Genomic DNA, 24578 nt, shown 5'->3' on the forward strand with positions numbered 1-24578 from the left:
CTAACTAAAGTAAGGCCATCGAACAGCTAAAGGCAAGGTTCGCCCTTGATTAACTGTTAATAGGAACATATGTACGCTAATTGCTTACTTTAGTAACGATTTAAGCTGCAGGTAATGAAACTGTGAATTAAGACCATTTATATGACAGGTTAGAGACCCAACTCAGAGCTCTAGAAACATTAGGAGTAACAAAAGATAAATATGCTGGCATCGGTCGGTGTAATCAGCATTACCTGAGGACATTATGAGAACATGGGAAAGAGCACGAACTGTCACTAGAGCTGAAATTTGTGATCTTAGTGATGGCTTATCTAACTTGAAGCTTGAAGAGCTCCTGCAGTTACCTCGCAGTGTCAGGTCTGAGAGTGGTACAGTTCCTACAGCAGCATGCTGGTAAATGTTACTGCTGCGTGAAGACTTCACATGCTGCGGCAGACTGTTTTAAAGCTAGAGCTATGCTATATGACCATGAAAAGTATTTACTTAGGAATATAAATACTGTTGTTTCGTACGTCATACTGCCAAGAGATGTAGGAATTTTATAAAATGCCTTGTTCGTCTTAAACTGCCATGTGCACAGAGGTACCACTGCAGTCCAAAAGCCAAAGTGTTAAGTATTACAAGTTGTCCATTTCATGACCGTATCGATGTTTAATCAAGAAGTAAGTATAAATATCCACCTAATCGATACTTTATTAATGCCTCAGGCAAAATTGAATAAAATTAAAACTTACAGGACATGTTTCGACCACTTAGTGGTCCTCTTCAGCTGTATAAATAAAGAACTGAAGAGAAAAACATTGACAATAAGCACAAATAAACGTTCTTTGGAGACTCCTTTGATAAAAATGGAGGTCATCAGAATAGGTCATCTTGCCTCTCGTTCTTGTTTGGAAAAGATGTTTATTCTGCGCTCTCTAGAGGGTCTGTCTTTGAGCGCGACCTGGTGAAGTAACGATGTGATACAGTTTGACAGTTCATGGTAAGCTCTGGAGAGAAGGGAAGTAGAGTTTTATCGTCATCTAAAATAACATGTGAGGGAGGAGGGAGATTGGGCTGTGCTTCTGTGATGTCGTGTTTGATTAGCAAATACTTAGAATGGGTAGACATGAAACAGACTAGACGAACAAGAGATAAAATCAAACACGACATCGCAGAAGCACAGCCCAATCTCCCTCCTCCCTCACATGTTATTTTAGATGACGATAAAACTCTACTTCCCTTCTCTCCAGAGCTTACCATGAACTGTCAAACTGTATCACATTGTTACTTCACCAGGTCGCGCTCAAAGACAGACCCTCTAGACAGCGCAGAATAAACATCTTTTCCAAACAAGAACTAGAGGCAAGATGTCCTATTCTGATGACCTCCATTTTTATCAAACGAGTCTCCAAAGAACTTTTATTTGTGCTTATTGTCATAATGTTTTTTCTTTTCAGTTCTTTATTTATACAGCTGAAGAGGACCACTAAGTGGTCGAAACATGTCCTGTAAGTTTTAATTTTATTCAATTTTGCCTGAGGCAATAATAAAGTATCGATTAGGTGGTTATTTATACTTACTTCTCAAAGTGTTAAGTCTCAAGCACTCTTAGCTCAAAAATATGGTGTCACCTTTTAACAGACAGTTTGTTTGTTTGTTTTTGTTTGTTTGTTCGTTTGTCCAACCCTTGTCCCGTTTCTCTACCGGGACGGGTATAGGTTTATATGACCAGACGTCAACCTCATCAGAGGAGATAATGAGATGAAATGTGTACCAGAGGTAGCCCGCTCCTTGCATTTAAAACGAGCAAAGGCCATCTGTGATATGAACAGTAAAACCTCTAGTAGAAGAAGTTTGAATGTTTATCGTCGGATGTCTTTACTGTCGATGTATGTGTTCCCTCTGGTGAGAGGATGAACAATTGATATTCTAAGAAATTTGTAATTTTGAGGTTTTCATCACAGAAGTGTTGTAATTATTTTTTGTGTTCTTAGGTTAATAGCACTGCTATCCCTTCCTTCTTCTTCTAAATGTTCGACCAATCAGGAATTTTTCATATTTATTTGATTATACAATGGGAATGGTGGGTGTGTCCTAGAACCTTGTGGAACCTTCCTCTCCGTTATAAAAGGGTCCTTTCGGGCCATGTTGCCTTTTGATCGCTCCAGTCCAGCAGTAGAGTGTGTTCGTAGAGGAGTCAGGGGAGGGCTTGCCTCGTCCATCTCACGGAGGTCCACTAGCTCAAGGTAATGGCAGACATCTTGTAATCATGTAAATAGTCTCTGACAGCTGACTGGAAGGAAAGGTTTGTACCTTCTTTCTTAATCTAATCTTCCAAAGTAAATTTTCAGTCTTGTTTAAGACCTTAACCTAACTTAGGGAATAAAGACTGTGAACCCCCTTCGACTTGGTCTCAGGTGACTATGATTTCGTAAACTTTCAAATTTATCTTTACTTCGTAATTTAAACTTTCTCTCCGTCTAGTCACCTCCGTAGCATAGGCTTAGCCTCTGTAAGTACAGTTGCTCAAGAAGACCTTCGCACACAGGAACTCACTTTTGTTCAATGCCTTACGAGATCCACCTGTGATGAGATTAAAATCCAGGAATCCACTCTGGACTGATCTACACTCCTATGAAAAATTCAGTGTAACAGCAGAATGGAGACAGCGATGAGAACAATGTCCACCCACCAACGCCTTTCTGATTAAAGACCCAACGAAGAAAGTGCCAGGTTTCGATCTTCCTCGAGATGAGTGGTCAAAACTCAACCGTTTGGGAACAGGCTACGGCAGGTGCCGATATATGATGAAGAAGTGGGGATATTGTGAAAGTGCTGCGTGTGAGTGTGGTGCTGGTGTTGTTGAGAGCTGTCCACTGTCAGCATTTAAGGACGGTTTAATAATAATAATGTTATTTGTTTTACGTCCCACTAACTACTCTTTTACGGTTTTCGGAGACGCCGAGGTGCCGGAATTTTGTCCCGCAGGAGTTCTTTTACGTGCCAGTAAATCTACTGACACCGGGCGAGTTGGCCGTGCGCGTAGAGGCGCGCGGCTGTGAGCTTGCATCCGGGAGATAGTAGGTTCGAATCCCACTATCGGCAGCCCTGAAGATGGTTTTCCGTGGTTTCCCATTTTCACACCAGGCAAATGCTGGGTCTGTACCTTAATTAAGGCCACGGCCGCTTCCTTCCAACTCCTAGGCCTTTCCTATCCCATCGTCGCCATAAGACCTATCTGTGTCGGTGCGACGTAAAGCCCCTAGCAAAAAAAAAAAAAAATCTACTGACGCGAGGCTGACGTATTTGAGCACCTTCAAATACCACCGGACTGAGCCAGGATCGAACCTGCCATGTTGGGGTCAGAAGGCCAGCAAAGGACGGTTTACGCACTCTGCATGAATTGACACCAAGTGCAGTGGACTGGTTGTCGAAGCTGGACATTTTAGTTTAATTACCTCTATATTTTGATTTGTGTGTTAATTGTATATTTTTACACATTATGCTTGTAAATGCCATACGATAATAATAATAATAATAATAATAATAATAATAATAATAATAATAATAATCAGTCCAAATAGGGTTTTTAGGTATTTTCAAGTGAATTCCAAACGAGTGCAAGTGTTCTCCGACCAATAATTTTAACCTTTTCCTTTTACTAAGGCCAAGTAGAACGGGCACTGGTTGTTGTTTACCTTATGTAATAGTTGAACTGTGCCTTGTAAATATTGGCAAGTAGTCTCCTAGAGAGAAAAATCTATCTGAAACAAAGACGCTCCTTTTGGAATGTAGTGTATTTTGGAGCTCAGTCTAGAAGGGAGCAATGCAAGTTTGTAACTTGGGAGCTTCAGGCTCATTTGTTGTCTGGCTGCTCTAGTATTATTTCTCGAGCTCACGAGCTAACCTATGTCCTATTGCTATTTGTTATTGTTTAACAAAGTTTAAAATCTGAAGGGACAAAAAAGAAAAACGAGAGAAGAAATAAAATTTTGATTTTTAGAATTTTAAATTAAAGTCTGCTCTTTTCTCTATCAACTCATTCATGCCCTCACCTTCTTACACCTCTGTAAATCACGGTATCCTCAGAGCAAAATGAAAGACCTGATATTTGATAGTAGTAAGGGAGAGGGTGAAACCCGGTCCCGGAACATAACCTGCACCTGTCAAATAGCACCTAGGGGTCTGTTCAAGGTTTAACGTCTCCATCCGACGGGCGAATCACCATCAAGAGGCCTCACTCCATATGACCACTGCGGGGTGACTTGGAATTTAATCCAGGCTTTTAGCACGCAATCTAGCAACCACCACCTCCCCCATCCTGCCAGGCAACATTGTGATGGGGAAGATTTCTTCGACCAACGGGACTCGAACCGCCCAACCACGGTGTCGGATGCGCTCCGTTTCGCAGAGATGGCGCGTGGCAGCTCCATGTCGGAAGGAGATGTCTTTCTGTGGGCGTTGAAACCACAAATTGCCCGGAGTATGGACGATACATTTCAAGGATATATAAGTGTGTTTGATCAAGCGAAATTTTAAGGTTATGTTCCTAGGTTGGAAAGTCAAGGCCTGTATCCTAAGCTGGTATGGGCAAGAATCCACTGGCCGCAAGGCTTCTGAAAGATGGTGACATTTGAGAACTGTCTATGACCGGTTCCCACGTGCAGTTAGACGGAACATTCATAGCGACTGAACTGGATTGGACTTTACAAGGGCGGAATAACCTGCTGACCAACATAAGCTATAACTGCAACTTGGATTTGTCAGACTTACGGAAGTTAGATACTAGGGAAAGTCCGTACAATTTGGATCACTTTAATTTTTACGTCCATAACTTTAATGACCGTAATGAAAATTTCTCAAATTTTATACGCGATAATTTGTACAATGTATCAAATGATTTGGTGTAAATAAATGTTAATATTATCTTTAGGATTTGTTTAAAAGTAATATTTATTTTAGGATTTGTTTAAAAGTTATATTTATTTTAAAATTTGTTATCGTGTAAATTGGACCGAGGGTGTGTTACTTGGACCAGCTGTTCGTGTAATTTGGATTGGTATATATAAACACTTACAAGTTACTTAACGCACTGTTTTGTTTACATAGTTTACGCCCCCATTGGAACACTTTAATCTGTCATATACATTAAAGTCTAATAGTATCAGATTCTTCCTTCTGTCAGACCCGACTGCCCGTCCGTTGTACTTCCTTCGTTCGAATTTTATCCTTTTCTCTTCTCTGCCTTAAATTTGAAGCTTTGATAAATTTAATTCTTCTAAATCATTCATCATCTCTGCGAAGCAAGTGTTCTTTGTTTTATTTTTTCAGAAGTAACTAAATAACTGCTTCACTAGTCGGGTTTCTGGCAATTTGAATACATGACAATGAAAGGTGATTCTCCTTTTCCACGTGATCCGCTTTCACGATATACCACTTCATTAAGTAATAATCTCCACCAGCCATCAACTTGGTGTTTCTTATTGATGATTCTTCTATCTACATTCTGCAGTTTATCGGTTGTTGATTTACTGTCCTACTTGAAGAGTGCTTCACAAGCATAAGTTGCTTCGGGTTTTACAACTCTAATGTAATGTCGAAGTTTACCATTCATGGAGAGAGTTTTTTACAGGTTGGCCAGGTGATTCACTGTGCTGTTCACAGCTTAGATGTTCTGCTGTCGATCGATGTTTTCTCTTTTGTGTACCAGGTTTATAATTTCCTCAATATATTTGAACTTATTCACAATCTTAATTTGTTTGCCATTGTCGAAGTGAATGGCTGGTGTTTCAATTCTAAAGGTCGGCATCATTTCAGTCTTTTGAATGGGATTTGCAGTCCGATTTTTGAAGCAATTTTCTCGAGTTCTTCAATGTGAAATGTAGCTTCTTCCACATTACTTGCTAGTAATGCGAATGCTAGGCAATTAAGTATAATATGTCTGCCTATCTTAATGTTTGAAAGACATTTCTTTACCCACTCGCGCATGACTTTCTCCAGGACACAGTTAAACAATGATGGCGACAGTCCATCTCTCTGTCCAAGTCCACTGTGGATTTCAAGTGGCTCAGAAAATTCACCCCTAAAGTTGACTTTCGACTTAGTATTCTTAAGAGTGATTCCAATAAAATTGATGGTTTTTTTGTGTAACCCAAATTCTTTTTTTTGCTACTTGCTTTACGTCGCACCGACACAGATAGGTCTTATGGCGACGATGGGACAGGAAAGGGCTACGAGTGAGAAGGAAGCGGCCGTGGCCTTAATTAAGGTACAGCCCCGGCATTTGCCTGGTGTGAAAATGGGAAACCACGGAAAACCATCTTCAGGGCTGCCGACAGTGGAGTTCGAACCCACTATCTCCCGAATACTGGATACAGGCCGCACTTAAGCGACTGCAGCTATCGAGCTCGGTCCAAATTCTTTAAGGACTTTCAGTAGTGACTCACAATGAATATTGTCGTAAGCTTTTTTTTGTAATTACAAAAATGATGATTAATCTCTTGTTCCGAAATGTATGGTGTTTTATGATCCGTTTAAGACTGATGATTTGATCGGGACAGCTTCGTCCTGGTCGAAATCCTCCCTGATATTCTCCCAGTTCCTGGTCAAGTTGTTCCTGAATTCTTGAATATATAATTTTAGATAAAATCTGATAAGAGATAATTACTGGGATCCGATCTATTACATTTTTTTCCTTGCAGTGGCTGGATCACATCTGTAGTCCATTACTCAAGCATTTCTTCAGTATTCTAGATGTCTGTGATATGTTTATATAAATTCTGAAGGGTTTGTTTATTTGCATTCTTCCATAGTTTTGCTACCAATTGATTCTCTCCTGCTACCTTGCAGTTCTTGAGGGAATTTGCTGCTTTGATCACTTCGTCATAATTTGGCGGTATAACATGTTCCAGTGGAGTTTTAGTTTTGGAGAAAGGATCCAAGTCAAATTGTTCTTTTGTATCTTCAAAGTTAACTAATTCTTTAAAATAGTCAGCCATAATTTTGGCATTATCCCTATTATTGCGTGACATTTTCTCATTTTTGTTTTTCATCAGAAGTGTAGGTGGAGTGTACTTTGATTGATATTATTGGAATGTTTTTTATAGTCTCTTGTTTTATGTTGACTAAATGATTCTTCTGTGGTATTCAGTGTTTATTTTTGATAATTTCTTTTAATTCCAATTTCTTCGGCTGTTTGTCTTCTGGCACTGATGAGTTATCCGGGGGGATTTTTCGGTTCTCCGTTGTTGGTTAGATAACCATCCTTTATGCCTTTCTTGAATTGCACTGTCACATTCCTCATTCCACCAGACATCGTTCTTTCTCCGTTTAATGTGAGCAATTTCCTCAGCTACAGTTTTCAGTTTTTTAATTATCGTCCCCAATTTGTCACTGAGGGGTGTTATCAATCTCTCCATATATATATATATATTATTTATTAAATAACTGGGATCATAATTTCTTCACCTAGTGGATTGAGATTTTTTGTCTCCGTTTAGGTGTTATTTTTGTTCTTCATATATAATGAATTGAATCAATGTCGACTCCCCCCCCCCTCCTCCCTGGAGGACTTACGCATTATAAACTTCTTTGTAGTAATCTCTATCCATAGCTACATGGTCAATTTGAAACTCCCCCAATTTTATATGAGGGCATTTCCAAGTCATTAATTTGTGTGGTTGTCTCTTAAATCTTGTGATTTCCATAATAAATCCATGGTTCTCACAAAGTTCAATTAATCTTTGCCCATTTTTGTTTGTGAATTTTTGAGCTGGCCATCTTTCCACTAGGGTACGATATTTTCTTTCTTGCCCTATTTTTGCGTTGAAATCTCCAGACAAGAGTTTAATATTTACATGTGGGATGTTTAACAGTAGATGGTCCAGTTCTTCCCATAATTTGTCAGTCTCTTCTTTTTCCTTGGCATTTTTGTCGTTTGTTGGGGCATTTACATTTATCAGAGTATTGTTAATATTGCCATTCTTGGGGAGGTCGATGAGAAGACCTTAATCCAGTCTATTATACCGTTATGGGCTAGAATCCCATTCCAAATTGGGGAACATTCTTCAGTACTCTTTTTCCTGGAGGTCCTTTGTACAGGTGATATCCTCCAGATTCTATTGGACCTTGATCCGTATTCCTAAGTTCCTGAAGAGCTGTTATTGACATTATATGTTGGTCCATTTTATCTGTTAAATGTTTCAATTTGCCGAGTGTCATTAGTGAATTTATGCTGAGTGTGGCAAAATATTAAAATTTCCCTGGCTTGTTGAATTGAAGTGGTCTCTCAGTTTGCTGCTGCTTCATGCTCCATTGGGCTTCCAGGCGCTCCGACACGCCTTATCTTCTACATGACACCCCACCATATCCGAATGGTGCCTTTATTCGGATCCGCGATGTTGTATGTCCGAGCTGGTGGATTCATTCATTAGAAGACTCTTCATGATTGCCTGATTGGCTGATCATTACGATCGAATCATTTCTGACCTAGGTTAGAGTTAACGATTCCAGATGTGATGTGGAAAGGCGATTGGTGAGGAATGAATTGGTGATTAATGTGGTTGTGAAGTGTATGTTTGGTCGGCGAGAGCTCAAGTCCGCCGGTGTACCGGTGAGGAAACCCTACCCGCCACCTCTCCGCGTATTACGACACCGTAACAGGTTCGTGGATTTAATGTGTTTATTATAAAATACCACACTATGAATTGTGGTCGTCACTTTTGACATGTAGTCAAATTGTAAAATAATTCCAATTTTTGGAGCTATTGTACTGAATCCAATCGTCATAATAATACTTGTCACATACAATGCCGTCAGATAGCTCCACAATTGTAATCACGTAGGCTAAGTGGACGTCGAACCAGCCCTCAGATCAAGGTAAAAATTCCCGTCCTGGTGGGAAATCGAACCCTGAGCCTCCGGGTAAGAGGCAGGCATGCTACTCTTAAACTGCGGGGCTGGCCTCAAATTATAAAACATGTTATTTTAGAACCACTAGTAAACCTGCTAAGAAACGTAATTATTACAGTTGTTTCAACGGTCCAAATTACATGACATAGAACACTAAATAATGTGCAAAATATTTAAAATGTATAATTGAAACTGTGTTAAAATTTTCCTGGAAATTTCATCAGCTCCTGTAAAAGCTGAACACTCCCTTCATAGTACATTTACTTGTCACCGTATAAGCGTACAAGGAATTCAGATTGTTTTCCTCTTCTCCTTTCAACCTGAAGTCCATTAGCAGAACAACTAAAGCCCTCTTGCTCGCCTTACCTCAGACAAGGGAGACCAAACTTGCAAATACCAAAAATATCATCGGTTCAAATTATCCGCAGGTCCAAATTACACGGATTTCTCCTATAGGTATTACTGAAGTGGAAGCTGTGAAGTTGAAAGAGGATTCAGTTACCGATAGCATGAAGAAGACAGATATGAGATTCAGTTACCTTAGAAGAAAGGGCTTCCTGAGCCGCTGGATAATGAAACTTTTATAACTAAGCAACTCCTCTCTAGTGGGCAACTAGAGAATTTTCATGCAGTATTTTAGGACTGGTTAAAATCAGACATGACCGAGACAGTACCTGAATGTGATGATAAAGGACATCGAGCCTAGTAGCCAAACTATAAAAATGCGAACAGCTATGGATCGAAAGGGGAATTTGTATGATTGCCTAGAAAAGGGGCCAAAATTAATTATTCAGCTCAGGAAGCAAACAGTTGCTGACATTTCTGCAGATTAGCCTATTGCCCACTGACAGGGATTTCTTAAAATTCCTATGGTGGATGAATGTTGACGCCCAGACACAGTCGCGTAGTGTATGGCGTTTATAATAATAATGTTATTCGCTTTAACCATTCTGGCCGCTACCACCATTGACCTTCTTCCTAAAACTTTGGAGTACAGCCCTTTGAAGGAATATCTGCAGAGTTCTAAGATCCTGGTACATGATGCCAGCCAATGGAATGGCTGTGCTGTGAGATTTCTTCGACACGATTGCTAACAATTGTGTTCACTCGCTATTTGTTGTTATGTCCCATTAACTACTTTCAGGGTTATTTCGCCTGCCTTCTATTTAATCCATGACAGTACGACTGTGGAGTCACTCCGGTAGTAGCTCTTACAGTCTGAGAGACCCAGTGCCTCCCTGACACGTCATCCAAGGCGAGTAGCTATAACAGCTCCCAAAAGCTTTTTAGCTCGTGATGGTCAGTTGTCTGAGTGGAGTTACCCATGCTTTACATTCTACAAGGCGAACTGAAATTCTCACACCAAAATCTTCTCGGAGAAACACACAACCGTCTGAGAAGACCCGGTTCAGATGAACAAACATATTTTGTGTAGGAACAACCTTTACATAGTTACTGACGTATTTTTTCGCAATACTCAAAGGTAGTTGGGATGATTGGCCGGATGTTAAGATTTATAAACAACTGTCGCAAGGGTTGCAAGGCATATGAAGAAATGACGTGTGAAGAGGCCCAGGCAGCAGAGAAGTGTATTGAGGGTGAAAGTTCTGAGCCAAATGAGAAGAAAGTGATAAAGTGTACCGATGATGAAGAGTTCATGCAAGTTAAGACAAATGTCCAGTAGTGTAGAGAGAATGCAGCGCCATTTAAAACAAGCTGGACTGCAGATATTGTTGTCAAATGCTGGAAAACAGGTATCAGGAGACTAGCTAGAGTATGCTTCCTTATCCCCAAACCGCATAAAGTGCACCGCGGGCTCATTGTATTTAACTACAGGTATGAGTGGTCTTACCCCCCTATAGTGCGGGCGGAGGAATAACACCCACGGTATCCCCTGCCTGTCGTAAGAGGTGACTAAAATGGCCCCTAGAGCTCTTGACTTGGGAGATCGTGGGTTTTTTAAACAACTTTTTATTGATACAAATACATGCTTACAAGTTTTACAGTTGGTAGGTTTACATGTCTCCTGGTTTACAGCAAGTCCGTTCCACTTCCACTACCACTTGTCAGTTCTTGAACATTCTTACATTGCTATGACATTAATTGATGACCATTAACGACCTGGTCTTGGATAAAAACAATGAATAGTTCTTGTGCCTAATCCTTCGGCGCAGTTGGTACACATACAGAATACAACACCAATAATGACATAGATGACATTCCAAATTTAACAAACAGTGTCTTAGTAGAAATATAGAGAGTAAAAAAATAAAAGGTCTCTTTTTGCTTTGATAACTTGGCACTATTGAAGTTTGTTAGAAAGCATTATTATGTAAGCGTTAGGATGAAAATAAATACAAATAATAAAATAAATAAAATAGCAACACACTCTTTTTGGCTTTACCGAGCTGAAACAGTAGCACAAGTTTCGGAGAATTACAAAAGACATTAAAAATAAATAAGTTGCTTTATTCATGTTGTTTTCAGTATAGAAGTCTTCCATGATTGAGTACAATAACGCACTATATTCCCCCACATATTTAGCTTTTGGTGACGGTAAAACTTGACCAATACCATCTTGAATATCTGGACACAAACTATTGTGTCGAGAGTTCCAAGTTCCAGGAGTTTTTAACACTGCAATCACTAACACGAGCCGGAGTTGTCCCAAAGGTGGGGCGGACGAGCCATTCCGGTGGTACTTCAAAATGTAGGGATCGAGCAGTCCGTTTGATGATGTACGTCACATATCGCCAAGCTTGCGTAACACGGGCACAATCATGCAGACGGTGGAGAAGAGTGTCTTCTCCTCTGCGACACACGGTACATAGTGAAATTTCTGCCATACGAATATTATACAGTTTACTATTTGTCGGCACAATATCATGAACAACTATATACCACTTTGCTTGAAGTTCAAGAGGAAGAACCCGATGCGTAATATTCCTCCAGATGCGATTCCAGTTGCATACCAAAATAGACTGCTGAATCCTAGGAGCTACATATTGGCTACGCTGCAGAAACATATAGATGCTTCTCGAGGTCACGTTATTGTTCATAAAAGTTTGTGGTAGATAGCTCATTTCATATTTCAAATATCGCGCATGAGGGGCGAATTTATCTACATCATGGAAAGGGGGAGGGTTAGGCATCTGCTGTAAACTGCACCACTGTTGGAGAAAATTTTAAGAATACGGATGACCTTCACCAATAAGGAATTTTATGTGTCGATTGAGGAATAAGGCTGTCACATGATTCTGGATATTCTTGAGTCCTAATCCACCAGTAGATCTTGACAGAGTTAAAGTATCACGATTCACCCTTAGGATTGAACCTTGCCATATGTACCATCCTACAGCAGACATTATCTTAATACCGGATACCCGAGGCAGAGGTAGGATTTGACCCATGTAACCCAGTTTACTGATTATGTATGTATTGATGTACTGAATTCTTTGCAGTAATGATAAATTCCTGTATTTTTCTCGCTGTAACAGTCCGCGTATCACATTCACTGTTTTGCCCCAGTTACGCTGGATCATTTGGTGAATACTGTTAAAACAACTAAGGCCTAACATTTTTACCTCGTTCTTGACTGTTGCCCAGTTTAACAAAGGTTTATCACGTATATGGCTTGCTCCTAGTTTTAACAAACACGATTTATTAACGTTCAGCTGTGCACCAGATATATTGCAGTAGTCACTGATAGTTTTTGGAAGATCCTGTGCGTTTGTTCTGCGGTCCGCAATGATAGTGACATCATCAGCAAAGGCAAGAATTTCCATCATATCTCGGTCGCGTAAACATGCTAAATTACTCAATAGTGGTTCAAGAGATAGCACAAATAATAACATAGATAACGGACATCCTTGTTGTACTCCTGTTTTTATGTTAATTGCCTTAGTAAAAAAACCATTAAATTGGACCTTCGTAGAACCTCCCTGAAGAACATGTTGTAGGATAGCAATAAAGCGGTTGTCTAGCCCCATTGCACGTAGAACAGCAATTAAATAGGTATGATTCACTCTGTCAAACGCGTGATCGAAATCTAAAGATATTAGTTGTTTACACTGCCTTCTTACCCTACAATCACTGATAATGTCTCTTATTGCACATACTGAGTGTATAACGCTCCTACCGGGAGCTCCACACGATTGGTGTGCCCCTAAAGCATCGGACATAAGGAAGGTCAGTCGCTGTTTAAGACATCGGGTGAGTAACTTGTAATCGAAATTCAGCAGAGTAATTGGTCTGTAATCATCTATACTCTTAGGATTAGGCTTTTTTGGTACTACTACAATCAATCCCTCTTTTAGGCGACTTATATGTGGTCTTGAATATAACACATCATTTAAAGCTATCGTAAGGTCTTCCTTGATAACTGGCCAAAATGTCAGGTAGAATTCTCGTCCAAGGCCATCTAATCCAGGAGATTTGTTAGGCAGATTGCGCTGTATGGCTTCATAAATGTCTTCCTCGCGCAATTCTTCAATAAGATAGTCTTGTTGCACATGTGTCAGTCTTCCTCGAACAGAATCAAAAAAGGCGCTGTTGCTGTCAAGAAGAACATCATTCATTTGTTCATACAATTGTGTAAAGAAATGCTCAGTTGTGTTCTTAATGATATTGACATCCCCAGAAGACTCACCACTTGACGATGCCAGTTTCGAAATATATTTTTGTTTGCCTCGTTTACTCTCACGAATGAGATGGCACAATGATGACATTTCATCGGTAGTATTCCGATGATCTCGTGCTCGTATTTTAAGTCCTTCATTCATTTCTCTGTGTAGTTTGAGGAGAAGTGCTCTTGTTTTCTTGATACGGAGATATGTTGATGGGTTCCTGGGATCTTCCCTATAAAGCTGACGTAAACACTTGTAAAAGAATTCGGATTTTTGATTGATCTGTTGATTATACTGAGCACTAAACCGTTTCAGGAATTTTATTACATTGGGCTTTGCATAGGATAACCACCACTCAAGTCTCGTTGTATAACGTGAATTATGTTTCCTCCATAGTTGCCACGGCACAGAAAACTGTTCCTTCAGTTCTTCACTGTTGAGAATATTCGTATTTAGTTTCCATACACCCCTTCCCCGAGCTACTCCCAGCTCTGATTGCTTTAATTTACATATATATGCTGCATGGTCCGAAAATTCGACGGGGCACACATCAGCATTCCCAACATGCTCTTGCAGACTTTGACTGACACATATTCGGTCTTATCTCGATGCTCCTTTAGCGCAAAAATATGTATAGCCTGGGTCGGATGATGCTTGTAATTCCTAGGTGTCTATCAGTTTGAGCCCTTTCACTAGAGTTGACACGGCTATACAATTCTGAAAACTTCCGCTCTGATCTCTAGCATTGATAACTGCATTAAAATCCCCGCCAATAACCATGCGATCTCTATGATTTTTAATTAGATGTATGATATCACTTGTATAGAATTCATTTCGTTCGGCTCTCGCCTGAGAACCAGAAGGTGCATAAATATTTACAATTAGAAGTCCTTTTATGTTGAAACTGATACCACGGGAACTGGGAAGAAAAACGGGAGCTGTATGGGGAATTGTATCTTTTATATATATAGCTGTACCTCGTTTGGTCTCGTTGATATTTACTATTGTTTCATACCCAAATATATGAAGTAAATCATCTGTAGCAACCTCCTGTAACAATGCTATATCAACATCTTGGTCACGAATTAATTTCTTAAGAAGCTGCTGCTTGCTGTCTATTTGGATACAGTTAATGTTTAAGGTCATTATAGTGTACGTCAATAGCATGAGGAATGTAACATTCATCTTGATACCAAACTGAAATGTCGAGCCCTTGGATCTGACAGACATTGCCAAACTACCGTCTCTCACCTATCCTCCCTCCTTGTCTTCGAGGATCCTTTGGGCTGATATAAGGTTGTACTGACTTATGGCCGCCATCTTTGGTGGACTGGGTAGTTTTTAGCTTTTTAACGTTTTTCTCTGGCGGAACAATCTGACTTGAGGGAACTTCGCTAATGTCGTTAAGCAGTGAATGAGGCGAGGGTTCAAGGTCATCTGACCACAGCTGTTTAGGAGTCTCACTATGACCTGTCAAATTTTCGGTGGTGTTACTATCATCAGTATCTAGTTCCATATCTTCCTTCGGAGGACTGCTAGTGTTGGGGTAACTAGAACTATTTAACTTGTCTGCCAACAAACTGGTTACGTCAAAGTCTGTATTTGCGAGGTCAGAATTAATAAGTTCGTTTCCTGTCGTAAGTTCAGTGACATTTGTGTTATGGTGGGGTGAGTGTTCTTCAACTTGAATGTGATCCGTAGATTGTTCCAGTCCTACAGTTCCGACATGAGCTGGTTGTGTGTCTGTTTCTCGTCCGTGCACATCGACTGAGTTGCCTTGTCCATGTGTTAGAAGGTTATTTGGAAGGGGATGTATCTCTGCTTCCGTTGTGATAACTTGAACTTCGTGTAGTATATCTTGTGTATGTCCCCGGCTGGTCTGTTCTTGTTGTGACACAAGACCGATAACTTGTCGTGAGTCCAGCTTGTCGCTCCTGCCTGTGTTTACAACTGTGTCGCTCGCGAGAGATGGGGCAGTGGAGTGTAGTGATGGGACATTCGATTCATTTTATTGAATCGATTCATTTGATTCCGTTCACGTTACTGAATCGATACAGTGATCCGATTCACGGCTTACTGGTCACCGCTCCTACTGCATCTGTGTAGTATGTGCTGGTAAGACAGCAGCAACAGCATTCAGTGCTCGCAGCTGCCATCTGGTCTTCATACTATGAACTCCTTTCTTAGAAAAAATGCTAGTTACTCTAATACATCGAAGGTTTCCGGCGACGCAGGGTGGGAAAGGTTAGGATTAGGAAGGTAGCAGCCATGACCTGAATTAAGGTACAGTCCCAGCATTTCCTGGTGTGAAAATGGGGAAACTACGGAAAAACCATCTTAACGGAAGTAGAGTAGAAAGAAGAATTCTGGACCAGCGCTGCGAGAGAAGAGTTCTGGACCAGCGGCAGCCACTGCGCATGCCCGTGCGCTTCACTCCCTGAAGGGGCCTCTTACTTGCCAAGGCGAGTGTGGAATGTTAATTACACATACTGCAAGGTCTTTATGTAAGAGGTAATTAATTCTTGAAAGGTGTGGGGCAAGGTGCTGTGACTGGATTTGCTGGAGTAGCTTTCACTGGCTAAGGGGGTCAACCACATGTAGAATGAGGACAACACACTCAGAGGTCTTTATGTAAGAGGTAATTAATTTTTTTGAAAGGTTACTCTTGTGGTCAAGGTACAGTAACTATGTGGCAACTGGATTTGCTTTAATAGGTCACTTGCTGGTGAAAGCTGAACAGGATGTTAGTTTATGTAAAAAAAATGATCCCTCACTCCTCTCTTACTGTGGGTGAGGGGGAAACACTAAGGAGTGCTACAGTGCAGCTGTTACTAGGCAAGATCCGCTTTCTAACTTGTTGAAGGTTATCTCTGTCACGAACAGGATGTTTATTGTAGGTTGTAATTTTGAGTGAAGGTGAACTAGTGACAAGTCCAGCCTACTGGTGAGGAGTGAAGGTGGTGGCAGGGAGTATTTAAGGAGCAGAGCGCAACATGAAAACTATCATCTAGTTGGAAGAGTTCTCTACTACTACTACTACTTTTCTTTCCTCTTCAGTAAGTGTAAGTTTATTTAGTTTGTTAATTTTAAAAAGATATAGCAGCTTCAACAGAATGGATATGTTAATGAAATTAAACAAAATTGCAAAGGCACCACAATTTCATAATAGAAAGTTAAGTGAGTTGCAACTTAACCATCCATTTAAGGTTAAAGCGCTGAGAGCGGTAGAAACAAGATTTGGGAGGAAAATAATCGTTGATATAGAAGGGGAGATGAGGAGACTGTGAGTGTTTTCCTGCCGGCGCAATTCTGAAAACTTACAGCAGAAGAAATAGAAGAAATAAATTCTTTAAAAAACAACTTGAAAATGATGTACAGAGGCATGGAGAGGGGCTACCATCAAGTGTGCTTCCTACAGTAGAATGTCAACAGTTACGACATCTATTTTAACTAAGTAAGTATGCAGAGAGTATTTTCGTTCTTAATGTAACTTTCTTTTTCCGCCGTATTTGCATAATTGTTTTGTTAATTGAAAATAGTATGTGGTGTTTCTTTCCAGGTTCGTGGTGGTAATATGATGAAGTGGAAGAAAATTGAGATTAAACCAGGAACTGAACATCAAGCATATCCAAGCATACAGAGTCGTCGTCTGCAAGTACATCGAGAGGAGGATGTGGTCGCTACTTCACAGCCTGTTGAAGATGAAGCGGGACAACAACAACAAGAAGTGAGTGCTAATTGTATTGAACTATGGAACAGGGGGGCTCCTCTTTTTAATTATACAGTATATGTGACGAACCTGAGTAAAGCTTACGAAAGCCAGCAGAAAGTGACAGCTGCTGTAGTGCGATTTCTTTTGAGTGAATTTTCAAGTAATGAACATTTTTTTACTATTTCTTGGGTATAATACATTCGAAGAAATTTATAAAATTGAATTTTCCTTTTCTTCACAAGAATCGAATAAAATTTCCTATTACCGGAATACATTGTTAGGGAAGCTTCAGGACGAGTTTCCAAGCGAAGCTGTACACTGTTCACTCGATGTAGAAGGGAGTGACCTAGCTCGATGGTTATACTGTGTAATGACGGATTGTACATTCTTGATAAGTCGTTGCTACAGCAACTGCTGGACTTGTCTTGAGATCGCTGAAAAATTTAGCATCAAATCGTAATTTTTTTGTAGTCATGGAGTATCCTTCGAGCAAACGTAGAAAACTAGACATTAATTTACAGACAGATGAAGATGCGGGAAGAATGCAAACTCATTTTGATAGAGCGTTTGAACGCATTCGCGAGTTTATGAGGGAGGTAAATGGATCAATACTAATTTCATATCGGTTCGAACCTAGCGAGGAGCGAGAAGAAGCTCAGTTCAAGCTGATTGAAAATCTTAACGAGCTAGAGGAAATGCGTAATCAGATGTTAGAAATTTATTTTCACGCTCGCGCTGTTAATGGACTAACTTTTCAGATAGAAGATTTGTCTGCTTTCCAGTGTAAACAAATCGAGGAAGCTTTTCGACGCAGAGTGTACACACTAGCGGTGGTAAATGTTAACTTATGGTTTCTTACTCCCCGAAGAGTTCCTAGATAAATCTTACGTGTGGTTTAATAAATGCGTGAAGGAAGCACTCAAGACACAAGCATTAAAAGTAAATACCGTTCTCTGCACACAACATGTCCTTCACGATAAAATCGATAACAATTATTATCATTCAAGGAACGCTGAAATTACTGAAGGTACTAATTTAAGAGAATGGTACAACGAACATGTAATGAAACCGATTCTGAAAAAATTATCAGAGTTCGAGGCTCGTGATTCGGGATGGTCTCTGCTACGAATTCGCGAATTGCGGATAAACATTAATAAAAATGTAGGATTTCACGTGGGCAAGTCGCCAACTAGTCTAACGTTGCCTACAGCAATTCGAAACAAGAAAGCAGTTATTAATCTGCAGAACACACGAGATGCTTGCTTTGCGTGGAGTGTAGTTGCTGGCTTAGTTCCAGCTAAACATCATGTAGATCGCATTTCTTCTTATCCACATTATAATGCAATTTTAAATTTTAAAGACATACCAATCCTGATGGAAATGAGATACATGAGAAAATTTGAAGATCAAAACGAAATCGCCGTGAATGTATTCGGAGCGCAGTATGACGAGAACAACTGGGTGTGCATAGGACGGAATGATGACAAAAAAGAGTTTACTCTTGTACCTTTGTACATTTCACATAAAACGTGTGAAAAGATCGTAGATCTTCTAATGCTTCAGATTGGAGACAGTGAGAAGTATCACTTTTGTTTGATTAAGAATCTTCCACGTCTTGTGCACTCATCTCTTGCGAAGAACCATAATAGAATTTATATTTGCAGACGGTGTTTGTCTTACTTTTCTAATAAGGAAAAATTAGCTTTGCATACTAATAACTGTATACAATTTCCGGTGGGCAAAAGTATAATGCTTTCGGATAGGGAACGGCTAGTGTACTTTACCGAGTATAAAGTTAAAGAGACAGTGCCTTTTATTGTGTATGCTGACACAGAATGCATACTGAAACCTGTGTCTACTTGTTTTCCAAGTGATAACACCTCACATTCAACTCCAATTCACGAACATGTGCCATACAGCGTAGCATATTATTTATACTGTAGTTTTGACAGAGATTTGTGCTCTTTCAAACTCTATCGAGGTAGTGATTGTGTAAAATGGTTCGTAGATGAGATGTATAACTTGGTGGACACGCTTGCACCCTATTATTTTGAAACGAAACCAATGTTACCATTAACTGTTGAGCAAGAAAATGAATTTCTTTCGTCTACATTATGTCACATATGTGAGAAGGAAATTGCAGATAATGAAATTAAAGTTCGCGATCATTGTCATTTAACGGGTGTTTACAGGGGATCAGCACATCAATTGTGTAACTTACAGTATCGTAAAATTTCTATCTTGCCGGTAGCATTCCATAATTTGACAGCCTATGATGGTCATTTCATAATTAGAGAACTGCATAAGAAGGGAGGGGATGTTGTGACAAATCTCAGAACGAACATTAAACTATTGGCAGTGAACATGGAACGATACAAAGGATTTTCAAACTTTATACGTTATAACCAAAGACAGTGTGTTGAACTAAGATTTACAGACACTTACAACCTTATTCCTTTTTCGCTGGACAAAATGTCCCTATTACTTAGTGACGGGTCAAAGCTTGTAACGAGACGGTATTTCACCGATGATTTACAGTTTAAACTCGCTTCTCGGAAAGGGATATTTCCATACCAATATGTTACTAGTATAGAGGTGTTAGACGACAGTAGTTTACCGTCAAGGAGTTCATTCTTTAGCTCTTTAAAGGGTGAAACTGTTTCGGAAGAAAACTACGTGTTTGCTCAGCTTATTTGGAATAAGTTTAACTGTAAATCGTTGGGTGAATATTCTGATCTTTACTTAAAAATCGATACTTTACTCTTGGCCGATGTATTTGAAAACTTTAGATTGAGTGGAAAAGAGACATATGGTATTGATGCCGCTCACTTCTACACGGTACCGTCTATGGCATGGAGTGCTATGAAGAAAATAACAGCTGTCCAGCTAGAATTACTTCAAGATATCGACATGCTGCAGTTTTTTGAACGCTCCATACGCGGTGGTAATGTGCAATGCGTTACGCGGCATGCAGTAGCAAATAACAAGTACATGTTAACATACGATTAGTCCAAACCGGAATCATACATAATGTACTTTGACGTGAACAATTTGTATGGATTCGCTATGCAACAGTTTCTTCCAACGGGTGGCTTTCAATGGGTCGAAAACGTTGAGAATTTAGACATTATGAATGTAGGAGATGAAGCAGATGTTGGGTTTATGGTAGAAGTTGATTTAATCTACCCGCCAGAAATTCATGATAAACATGCCGATTATCCATTGTGTCCTGAAAAATCTACGAAACTAATGAGCACTCTTTACAACAAGGAACGGTATGTTCTTCATTATAGGCTATTAAAACAGTGTGTAGAATTATTTATGAAAGTAGCTCACATTTACAGAGCGATTCAGTTTAATCAGAGCGCATGGTTAAAATGCTACATTGATTTGAACACAGAGAAACGAAAGTTAGCAAAAAATGAGTTCGAGAAAAGTTTCTATAAATTAATGAATAACGCAATTTTTGTCGTTCATTAATAAACGTAAGGAAGCTGCGCGACGTCAGTTGGGTCACACAGTGGGAGGGTCGTTCTGGTGCAGGTACGTTGATCTCAAGAACAATCTTCAAACGTCGTATTGTAGTAGACGAACAGTGTATGGTTATCGAAATGAAGAAACTTCAAATTCTTCACAATCAACCAGTTTACCTCGGTGCTACAATTTTAGATTTATCAAAAATGAAAATGAACGATTTTCACTACAACGTTATTTTGAGAAAGACAGAATCAAACTCACAACTACTCTATACTGACACCGACAGTTTGATATACAATTTTTCATTTGATATATATGAGTTTATGAAGGAAAATTCAGTTTTGTTTGATACAGGAAATTATGTTTAAAATAATCCTTTTCAAATTGAAAGAAAAAATTCAGGTGAAATAGGTTTGATGAAGGATGAAAACGGTGGAAGTATTGTTGAAGGATTTGTAGGTTTGCGACCAAAGATGTATGCTATTAAGTTGTGTGAAAGAGAGAAACCTACATGTAAAGCTAAGGGTGTCAAAAAAAATGTTGTCGATCACCTTACAATTGATCAGTATAGACGTTGTCTGTATGAAGGTGAACAAGTGACCAAACTACAAGTGTGCATTACTTCCAATTCTCATTCTGTGTTCACGGTTCGTCAATACAAACTAGCACTCACAGCTAATGATGACAAAAGGTACATCACAGATAACAAAATTAATACATTACCATTTGGACATTACAGTCTTGCAGAGAAAAGAAGTATAACTAATGTATAGCTATCTTGCAAAGTAGGTTTGCTTTTTTTGTGAGCACCTCCTCCACTTTGTCATCAGTTTACCCTTCTGTATGTAAAATAATGTAATTTTCTCTGAAGGTGAATATTAAGTAATAAGAGGAGAAACTCCTGTGATTACTTTAATCATTTTATTTTAGAAACTTTTGTTTCATTCTGTAATTAATTAAATAAAAAAATGTTATCTTATAGAATTTCAAACTAGATAAACATTTCACTCGCTGTTTCTTTTATTCAATGTATTGTACTGTATTTATACTTTTAACGTACATTGCATACTATTATATTTATTTAATTATGAAAAAAGGAATCTTATAGAATTTCACTTGCTGTTGAAGTACATTGTATACATTGTATACTATTGTACTAACTACTATTGCACTGTAAGTTAACTTTCTATCATTTATATATTAAAGTGCATTGTAAACCTTTATTTAATCTTTTTTCTTTTTCGAAAAAAATAAAAACTCTACACTAGATGATCAAAAAGTTGATTTTCTTTCAACTATCCTGCGCAGCCTCTCCTTTTATTCCTTGTACTCTAACTAAAGTAGGAGTAGGAGAATGAAAAAAAGAGAACATATTTCTTTTTTACAATCAAGTTTATTGAATAGGAAACTACAGAGGATTTTCAAAATATAAACTTTTGATTGAATTTGTAACTGCAACCACGAGGAGAGATCTACAGAGACTGAATCTTCAACCGCCACCAGAGGAGAGTCCTGCAGAGGGGGAAGCAAATAAAGAAAAATTAGTTGATAGCAGCATAAAACAGAAAAAGCAAGCAAGAAAAAAAGGAAACTAATTTTTTCTTTACCTTAATAATTGATGAAATAGTAACTAATATCAAGCTCAGACGTTGTTGTTTTGCCACTATGAGGAGAGACCTGCAGAGGAGAGAAAAAATAAATTAGTTAGTAGCTGAATAAAACCGAAAAAACAAGCAAGGAAAAAAGGATGGTATTATATCTATTTTTTCTACCTTAATAATTGATGTATTAGTAGCTGATATCAAGCTCGGACGATGTCGTTGTTGTTAGCTCCTGAATCCTGACAAGCCTGGTGTAAGTTTGCCTTCAGATGATCTGGTAGATACTGCCAGAGCGCACTTAACTGATGTTGTTCGTAAATAGATAATATGTTTTCAGGTAAGAAAGCCCACTCAAATTTATTGAATCTGCTTACACCTTCTTTCTTAAATTTGTTTATCACTGAACACACTATTCTCATCACACCATCTGACGATTTTAACCAACTATGAACTGCGTGAACGTTGAACATAGCACAGCTGCCTGAATGTCTTGCAGCATGTGGTAAATGGCGCCGACAGTCAACAGGGAAACACTCGTTACGCATTGTTCTTAAATCGGGTACACCTTCTATAGTGTTCAAGTCAATTATGCATGTACGAGGATACTCTCGCAGTGCTAATAGACGTAACTCATTAACACAGTTGCACACAACCAGATATTGGTATTGTCGTTCACTGAGAAGATTGAAAAACGACGTAAGCGTGAAATCTAAATTAGGTACACTCATACCTATTAGAGCAGTAGATAACACATTTGTAGACGAATCTATATTACAACAGGCTATCTCGTAACCTCCAGTAGGTAACCTCTGAATGTCAACTATCACTCCTCTGAGTTTTGCACTCATGGTGTGCTTGATATCGAAGAACTGAAGCAGTGAATCTTCACTCTCTCGTTTATATACACTATTAGAAAGAAAAAAAGGAAGAAAAACTCGCGCAAGATTATTGGAAGAAAAATACTTCATTCGTTAGTGGTTTATAATTTATTATGCGATCATGAATAATAATGCAATGCTGGAATAGGTTCGTTTGTTTCAATTTCAACACGAACATCTACAGAGGAAGATTTTATCGATTCAACCTGTTCCATGCAATTAATAACAACAATAGGACAATGCGAGTGAAATACACTTCGTGATATGTTCGGTTCGGAACGATTATCATCAAGCTGATAGTGCGCATTACGAAACTTGATGAACATTTCATACAATTCACTGTAGTCGCCATTGTTAAAATTAGCTACAGCCTTTTCATAGGGATAAAAGTTTGAATTTAAGAATACGGCAACGGATCGAATATTACAGTGATCGAACAGAGAAGAAGAAGCATTAATTTTCTTACGATCGGTTTGGAAAGCAAGCATAAAAACTCTCGGTTTTTCTATTTGTGACGTAGTCATAACAGTCCAATTAATTTTCGTTGAATTTGGAATAGTAGGTAATTCGTGATAACTCCACGATCGAAATGCTACAGGAATAGAAGGATTTTTTGGATTAACTTTATGCGTTTAACTTCCTCCTCGTCGGACAGTATTAGAGTTGGTAGCTTTATATACATTTTTCGTACTTTGACCTTAGCTGTATCTTCCGCGTTGGCTGAAAACAGTGCACATTTTTCATCTCTAGAACGAATAAAGATAAATTCAAGTTTACAGTTTATGAATGGTTTCCTGTAGTCTTCAAATAATCCGCAAAGAAGACTCAGTGGGATAATTACATGGAACAGCTTTGTAGTTGCGTGGGCAATATTAGCTTCGTTTGGTGGTGTAGAAACTGATGGAAAATAGCCAGCATTTTGCAGCGCTAACATTTCATTTTTGAATAAGAGGCGAAAGTTTTTATAGCACTAGTCGTGCCTACACGTCGTGTTCTTTCAATCTCTTTCCCATTCAATTCAATACGAATTTCATCGAAGAGATTTGCTGCAAAGTTTTGATCGGGAGCGGCTGTAGCTGAAGGTGTATTATCTGCGCTTGATCTAACTATTTCACCTTCGATGTGAACATCAGCTTCAGAGGGTAAAAAGATATGTTCTTGGTTGTGTACAGGAACTCGAATTTCATCGTTGTTTTCATATTTCGTGCCCGCATATGGATGATAGCTCCTTACTTCCCGCCTGGCAACTCTGTTGTCAAATATAACTTTGTCCGTTACGTGGAACATATTTCTCCTTGATGTTAGCGTGATTGTACACAAAAAGAGACTAAAGTAGTTTTTGGTAGAGAATTAGAATTTATATGCTTTATCCTATGGCAGTCGGTAGCATTGT

General features: G+C 39.1%; 1 protein-coding gene across 1 annotated transcript in view; it reads left to right on the plus strand.

The window, feature by feature from the left end:
• Positions 1 to 244: 244 nt before the first annotated feature.
• LOC136883174 (trypsin-1-like) overlaps positions 245 to 24578 on the plus strand; it is a 159000-nt gene continuing 134666 nt past the window's right edge. Inside the window, exon 1 of the mRNA XM_068229628.1 lies at positions 245 to 368. Within this exon, the coding sequence (XP_068085729.1) occupies positions 245 to 368 (124 nt within the window). The remainder of the gene's footprint in view (positions 369 to 24578) is intronic.

The sequence above is a fragment of the Anabrus simplex genome, chromosome 11 (assembly GCF_040414725.1).
Source record: "Anabrus simplex isolate iqAnaSimp1 chromosome 11, ASM4041472v1, whole genome shotgun sequence".
Lineage (NCBI taxonomy): Eukaryota > Metazoa > Arthropoda > Insecta > Orthoptera > Tettigoniidae > Anabrus > Anabrus simplex.